Source organism: Physcomitrium patens, chromosome 7 (assembly GCF_059467195.1).
Source record: "Physcomitrium patens ecotype Gransden chromosome 7, ASM5946719v1, whole genome shotgun sequence".
Taxonomy (NCBI): Eukaryota; Viridiplantae; Streptophyta; class Bryopsida; order Funariales; family Funariaceae; genus Physcomitrium; species Physcomitrium patens.
In genome coordinates, this window is record NC_143416.1 from 10,329,498 (window position 1) to 10,337,785 (window position 8,288).

The following is an 8,288-nucleotide window of genomic DNA, read 5'->3' on the forward strand; positions in this document are numbered from 1 at the left end:
TAACCTCTCAGTATTTGCACTGAAATTGGTCGTTGCTCCCAATATTCGAGGTAACTGAACATTAATAAAAGTCCCCTTTTTTTATATTTTCACGGTGTACTCGTGTTACAACATGACAACGTTAGAAATATGTGAGATTTCTACTCTAAGAGTATTGATAAGTTCATGAAGATTCACAATAGTTACAAATCTGTTCTCATTTCTGCTAGGTATAGCATCCATAATCTTTCCTTCAATAGGAAATTCAAACAAATCCAAAAAGTTAAACTAGAGGAGGGTAATCTGCAACCTCTAATAAAAATTTCCACAAAGAAGGATAATCCACTCTCTTTAAGAAAAGATCAGTGTTAGAAAACAAGATTTTTTTGTTTAAAAGGTGGATAGTCTGTAACCTTCAAAATACAACAATAGAAATGGGATAATCTACTTTTTCCTAAAAGAAGACAAAAATAATATATTAGCACTCTTGTCAAAATATTAAGGACATAAATCTTACAAAAAGAGAATCCTCAATACACTCTTGTGTCACTAAAGTGTACTAGAAAGTCATTCAAAAGATAATGTAATATTAAATTAGAATAACTATTGCCAAAAACAAAAAAGACTAGAAAGTCTTAAAACCAGACTAAAGACTAGAATGGTGTTGATAAGAGTGAAGAAGGCTTCATTCTTGCATCCATATATAATCTTAACTATGAGCTATGTAGTAATGTCTTATAGGACCTCGAAAACATGTTGACTTTGCTAGCCACATGTCTTAACTTGTAAGGCAAGTTATTTATGTATGTACCACATGGTTAGCTTGTTCCACAAGCTATTATACAGAGTTAACTTTTTCTACATGCCACCAACATGTGGTTAACTTATTGGCAAAGTTTTTCACCTATAAACACATCTAAAATTAAAACCGTATCTATGAAGCTTTTAAGAAGCTTCACTAAAAGACTTTATGAAATTAATTTATATTTACCTACTTCTACCTAATCACATAAGTAATTATTGAACTAAATGTATATATCCATGACATAAATTGTTCCAAAGATTTTATCTTTGATATTATTAGTAACAAGTCTTTGACATTATTCTTCAATCCACATGGAAATTGATTGATAAGAGCTTTGTCATTCCAGTCTACATCATAAGCGAGGTTTTGGAATTTAGTAGCATATATGGTGGTTGACCATTCCCTTGTTGTAAAGATAAGAGCTTGGTCTTTGCTACTCTTTCTTAATCACTTTCTCCAAATGTGGCCTTAAACACTTCTAGGAATGAATTCAAATCATAAAGGAGTTGCAAATCTTTTTTCATTAAAGATGCAAACTTAGAAAAAGTACTTTTTGATAGAAGTACACATATGAATCCGACTTGAGTAAATTCATTAGAGTATTAGAAGGCATGCAACCTTAAATAGAGCTTAATTTATTGCAAAAATCTTCAAAATTTTGATCTTGTTCCATCAAACTTCTTAGGTATATTAATCCTTGTCTCTGTCATACTTGTAGAAGCAAAACTCCTTTAATTTGGTTGTGAGGCCGATCTACTTGCTTCCTTCAACTAAACAACTTTTTACCACAGACTTTGAACTTCTCCCATAGGAGTAGGCATAATACCTCCATAATTCATATTAGAAATACATGAGATTTTCACTCTTAAAGTGTTGATAGCTCATGAAGATTTGCAATAGTTGCAAATCCATTGTCACTTCCACTAGGAATAGTATCCATAGTCTTTCCTTCCATAGACAACTCAAACAAATCCAAAAAGTTAAATTAGAGGAGGATAACTTGCAACCTCTAATAAAAATTTTTACAAAGAGGAGTAATCTACTTTCTTTAAGGAAAAGATCAGTGTTAGAAAATAAGATTTTTTGTTTAAAAGGTGGGTAGTTTGCAACCTTTAAAATACAACAATAAAAATAGAATAATCTACTTACTTTTAAAATAAGAAAAAAATAGTATGTTAATACTCTTATCAAACTGTTAAGGATATGAATTTCAAAGAAAGAAAATCTTCAATACAATCTTGTATCATTGAAGAGAACTAAAAAATCACTCAAAAGGTGATGTAATATTAAAGTATAATGGCTATTTCTAAAACAAAAAGACTTGAAAGTCTTGAAATAAGACTAGACACTAGAAAGGTATTGATAAGAGTGAAGAAGGCTTCACTCTTGCATCTATATATACTCTTAACTAGGAGCTATATGGCCAAGTCCTATAGGACCTCTAAAATGTGTTGACTTTACAAGACACATATCTTCACTTACAAGGCAAGTTTTTTATGTATGCACCACATAATTAGCTTATTCTCCAAGCTACCAATATATGGTTACCTTGTTGATAAAGTTTCTAACCTACCAATTAACTACAAACACATGTATGAAGCTTTTAGGAATCTATTTTAAAAGGTTTTATGAAATTAATCTATTTTTTTCTACTTTTACCTATTCCTACCTAATCATATAGGTATCTATTAGAATATCTATGTATATCCATGACACGATCTTTGTTATAGAGAAATGATCTTGGTCTCTATTTTCTTCTCTTAATCATTTTTTCTTAGTATAATCATATACACTTTCTAAAATGAATTTAAATTATAAATTTAATGATCTACTCTCTTTAAGGAAAAAATTACTATTAGAAAATTAAATTATTTGTTTAAAGGTGGGTAGTCCACAACCTTCAAAATACAACAATAGAAGTGAGATAATCGACTTATTTGTATAACAAGACAAAAACAATGAGTTAGCACTCTTGTCAAACTATCAAAGGCAAGAATTTCTAAGAACTAAAATATCAATATATTCTTCTATGACTTGAAAATATTAGAGAATTTTTCAAAGATGGTATAATTTAAAAGTAGAATGGCTATTGCTAAAGACAAGAAGAGTATAGACTCTCAAGACTAGACTAAGAATAAAAAAAGCATTGAGAAGAGTGAAGAAGATTTCACTCTTGTCTCTTTATATATTATCTATTTAGAAGCTACATGGTAATATTCTATAGGACTTCTAAGACATGTTGACTTTGCAAAATACATGTTTTAATTTGCAAGGCAAGTTTTTTACATATGCGCTACATAGTTAGCTTGTTCCACAAGCTACCAATATGTATGACAAGTGATTAACTTGTTAACCAAGTTTCTAACTTATTAATCAATTACAAACACATGTAAAGCCAAAGCTATATTTATGAAGTATTTAAAAAACTTATCTAGAAGATATTATGAAATTAATATATTTTTATCTACTTCTACCTAATCATATAATTAATTATTAGAATAAATATGTATGTCCATGATACACATATATTAGCATTAAATTCATTTGCTTTACTTTGAAAGTTGATCTTAAAGTAAATGATTGATGTATAATTTATTGTAATTTGATAATAAACTTTAATACAAAATATAATAAAGAATGATACAAAAATATTCTATTAATATTATATGAATCAATATTGATAATTTTAATTTCAATTCTGAAAAAATATACACATACCATGTAGAAATAGAATTTTAGAATCAATTTTTTATACATAGATACAAAAAAATAATATAAATAATCATAAAATTATATTAAAATAACATATAAAATATAATTACATACATCTTTTCAAAGTGGGTGTTTTATGTTTGTCAAATTGAAAGATAAGATAAATATTTTAATTATTTTATCTTTTTTTGAAATTCTAATTAATGAATATTAGAAATGTGCAAATGGACGAATTTAAGAGCATTTTAATACAAAAGCTTCCAAAATCTCAAATTATATGAATTTTTTGAATAATAAGTTTGGCTAAATTACTAAACTTATTTGTGCATCAATTGAATTAAGTAGAGTTTGTGAAATCAAAGAATGATGTCAATATTATTTTTCAATAGATGCTTCATAATTTTATTATAATAAAATAAAATAAAATAAAACTATATTGTATGAAAGTAGATAGAATGGTAAGTTAAAGGTGTATATTGACTATCATACATCCAATAATAATACCATTGATAACAATTACCTACAACTAAAAGATTTTTGTAGATAATACATTAGATAAGTTATATTTTATTTTTTAAAAAATAGATGTTACAAAAAACAGTAACCAATGATCTTTCAATCCCACCAAAGTAAAATAAGTTTCTAGAGAATACGTAAATAAAATACACCAAAAAAAAACTTATTAAGCAAATATAAATAAGCAACTTAAAACTTGTTTAAATAAACACACAATCGAGAGTGGCAGTCTGGTTTCTTCCTGGTGTGTGTGCTTTGGAGGGACTCGCTCCTTTTATATTTATTCTCTCTCTGTATGTGTGTGTGTGTGGCGACAATGTCAGTCACTTTTGCAATTGTCGTGCACAACGTTGTGTGTGTGCAATGACGTTGCTCATTCCCCCATTGGAGACTGTATGCTACTGCTGCTGCTGGTTTGTCATGTTCCTGGAACCTCTAGATTCATGGATACGATTGAGAGATCCAACCTGCGTCGTGGTCTGAACCTGATCGAACACCACATGCTCCGGTAAGCCTACGACTACACCAGAAGCATTGAGTTGGAGAAAGCATTGGAATCTGATTCCCACTCCGAATGGAGCTTGAATAGTTCCATATGCCTCACCCATGCCTTGTTTCTTTCCCACTTTTCGTAACGGATCAAAAGCCTTGTCAAGCTGGCAACCTCCTGCAGTTGAGATCACACCTTTGTGATGAGATGGAGTACACTATTCCGGCTCTCCCTCGCTCGACTCTGCGAGGTTTGCTTTCACGGAAGTTGGATGGTCCACTGTGTCCAGGTTCATCCGGTGCTGGTGGGAAGAGTAGGTCCTCTCATGTGGGCCACCAGCTCTCGTAGAATTGTGTGGGTCCACTCTTGGTGTGCAGTGATATGTACAATGCCGCACTGCACGGCGTCCATTCACAGTGAAGCATCTAGTGCACGAGTCTCCAGGACCCCATCCACATTACTAATAAAAGAAACCCTTGAAATCGCCTGAGCCTTCCCCAACGTGAATCTTACTTGTGACGGAATCTGTCTTGAAGATCCTAAGGAATTCCGAGGACTTGGATGCGAGGGTCCACCATCTTTCGAATTGCGAAACGTGTTGCAGTGTTTTGGTCCATTTCAATGGTTTCTAAGTTCTGGTTGTCTAGTCTAGGCGATTACAAGCTGTGTGTTGATTGAAGACATGCAGAGGAGCCCAGATTGTAGGATTTCTAACTATACGTGGTTTATGAGCCTAGTGTATATGTTAGCTGCGTAGCTATTACCTTCGTGTATGCTTCACAGTAGGGGACGACATACTGTTGATGGGATTTAGATACAGCACAGCGCCAAACAAAGCAAGCTGGAGTCGAATCTCGGACCATGGGGGGATGGGGAGTGATTCTAGAATGATCTAGCTGGTTTTGGGGCAAACTGGGAACCTTGAGATGCAATGGCAACCGGGGACATCTTTCTTTCGGTGATTGTGTTATGCCTGGGCTTGCCTTTTGCTGTTGGTACCTCTTCAAGCGATGGTAAAGCTCTTTCCAAGAATTTTTCACTTTGCGTGGCCTGATCTGCATATAAAATGCAGTTGGATTACAATGAGAGGCTTTTGCAGCTTGTGGGTCTTGTTTGTCATTCATACTGACATGGTTGCCAGGCGACTGCAGTGGCTGCGCTACAAGAGCTGCTTCGCGCGTGGCAAGGGACTTCTGCTGTCTTCGAGGGCTGGACTTTGAGAGAAGATGCAGATCCTTGTGGTTCTAGGTGGAAGGGTATCGTTTGTAGCCCAACCCAATCTGTCATAAATTTGTAAGCACTTTTGGAAGTGAAACCTACTGCGCATCCCATTTAACTCCAATTTTGTAGTTCTTGTTGTTGGCTCAACGCTTTGGGTTACCAGTTGACGTCTTGTAATTCTCTGTAATTTTTCGGGCTGTTCGCAGGCATCTCAACGATGCCAATTTGAGTGGTGGCGTCCCAGCCGCAATCGGAGCCCTTGCTGAATTGACATTTTTGTAACCACCTTCTAACCTTCTTGTTGCTGGATCAAACAGGGTCTGAACATCAAATCTGCTTGAACATGTGTTTTTTTTTTCTTTTTTTCTTTTTTTTTTCCCGAATGGGACGTAGACCATTTCTTTGCACGAAAGTTGCTGAAATATCAAGTTGAGGCATAGGGTTTGATGTTCCACCACTGTGTTGTGCAGGGATTTATCCGGGAATCCTATGTTGAAATCCACCATTCCGAAACAAATAGGTCTCCTACATAGACTTAAGCACCTGTAAGTCCACCTCAGTATCCATTCAATTCCCTCAGCATCTCTTTTTTATATTACCAAGCATTTCCATCCCATGCGCTCTCTCTCTTACGAACATGTAGGACTCCACGAACTGAACTATTCCTCTCCTGCCTCGAGTTACTGAAGTTTTGAAGTAAGTTTAATGTAGGTTGTGGCCTTCAATCGTCAAAACAATGCGCCAATTCTTGCACACCGAGCTTAGAAAATGTTTGCGCTACTGTAATCAGACAATGAGATTCAGGAAATCTTGTGAGCGAGCTCGTCAGGTGGTGTTAAAGTCAAATAGTTGTCAGAAATTTCAGGGTCTCGCTTGGAACATGCCAACTTACAAGTCAATTCACCTTTGTCAAGGTGGGTAGCGTCAATGTCCCGTGCTGCAAGGTCGCAGGATTTTACAGTTTTAGAGAAACGTTTGTAAGACAAGAAGTTTCTCATGTCGATCCATTCTGTTTGGTGGCATCTGCATTTGAGGGAATACACAAAGGTACGGCACATTACGGGCGACAGATATGGTTTATTTTCCACATGATGCATCGGCAAGGATCATGTGATACTGAGACAAAATATTCTGCTTAAGTTTCTGACAGGAACATCGTGTACCAGGAAACTCTCAGGTTGCAACTTTCACGGGAGGGTACCACAGGAGATTTACGAGTTGATCGAACTAGAGTATCTGTACGTATTTCCTGTGTTTTCAGTTGTGTCATGTAAGTTCGTGACTTTGCTTGAGAAGGGCTTGAAAGCCAGTTATGTATCTTTTCTTTATTGACTTGTGCTGGGGTTTATATCCTCATTACACACCTTTTGAGAGTCTTGAAACTTCATCCCAAGAAGAAATCTCGTGATGGAATTGCGTGATACTGTGGGTGCTGCAGGGACTTGTCGAACAACCCACATCTTTCGTTGGACGAGGATGCTGAATACCTCACAAGCCTGTAAGTCCAATCAAGACGTCCTAAGATCTAGACTGTGCGTGCGCAGTTTTTCAGATGCTAAGTTCGTGGTGAATATTTATTCCAGTTGTGACCAGCTCATATTCTGAATTCTTTAATAAGAGACTAATCTCATACAACTGAAATAGCCTTGAGCTTCAAAAAGCATTTGAAAGAGAAAGATACCGTTTTCTTTGCTTACACAGTCCACAGGAAGCAATCAAACATGTTTTTACTATTTCTGGCGACTCAATGAGAAGATTGACAGTTAACCTCGTGCTGCAGTAAACAGCAATCTTCCTCGTTCAGCCGCCGTCGACTCTTGCAAGCTAGCAGTAAGTTCTGTATCACACATGAGCATAAGACGAGAAAGAGTCTGTTTGCATCTGCTGAAGGCTACATGAATCGCCAACGTGATGTATCTCATGAGTCTCATGTTCATTGAATTGTTTGCACCAGGACGGACTCCCTTGCCGATATCATACACGTACATTGCCGTCGTGTGCGTGGGCTTAGTCACGCTCATGATCTCCACATTCTGCTTCTGTCGGTGGCTGTCTCTTCGTAGGACTCGGAACGACCATTTCTTAGCAATGCCCACGCCGCCGCTGGCACCAACGATGCAGCCCAGAAGAATATATGCCAATCAAGCCGACGATGATCTGTAGGTTTCGTTACAAGCCAGATAAAACACGGTTAACTCATGGATTACTGACAGTTATTTCTTGCTCTGTAGGCATGAACTTTTTATCTATTTAGGCAAGACAAATCCTGCTTCCTATGTTGAGGTTCTGCATCCTGGAAGAAATCATTGTACCCATTAACTTCACAAAGGATTTCTGATTCTTCAACCGCAGTTTCACTTGGTCTCTCTTTCAAATCATCCAGTTTTGGGGGTGAATGACTGATATGTTTTCACTTTTTTTCTGTCCCTGGAAGAAAGCAGACATAGTTCTGTGATGTTTCTGTGATTGCTATCATGTCGTACTCTATGTATGAACCCCTCTGGTTTGATAATGTTGTCAAGGTTTCACAATGGAAACTAGGGTGCAGTATAATCTACAATTTTG

General features: G+C 35.8%; 1 protein-coding gene across 3 annotated transcripts; it reads left to right on the top strand.

Moving 5' to 3' along the window:
- The first annotated feature begins 4,911 nt into the window (after window positions 1-4,911).
- Window positions 4,912-8,069, top strand: LOC112284316 (protein STRUBBELIG). Of its 3 annotated transcripts, none has more exons than XM_024524021.3 (8): window positions 4,912-5,515; window positions 5,654-5,795; window positions 5,930-6,001; window positions 6,194-6,268; window positions 6,890-6,961; window positions 7,162-7,221; window positions 7,425-7,553; window positions 7,678-8,069. In XM_024524021.3, the coding sequence occupies exons 1-7, from the start codon at window positions 5,434-5,436 to the stop codon at window positions 7,504-7,506; spliced, it is 585 nt and encodes a 194-aa protein (XP_024379789.1). In that variant the 5' UTR covers window positions 4,912-5,433; the 3' UTR covers window positions 7,507-7,553; window positions 7,678-8,069. The 3 variants fall into 3 exon arrangements, with proteins under 3 accessions (XP_024379789.1, XP_024379787.1, XP_024379788.1); XM_024524019.3 differs by having other exon boundaries at window positions 7,504-7,553; XM_024524020.3 differs by having other exon boundaries at window positions 5,116-5,515; window positions 5,644-5,795; window positions 7,504-7,553.
- The last annotated feature ends 219 nt before the right edge of the window (window positions 8,070-8,288 follow it).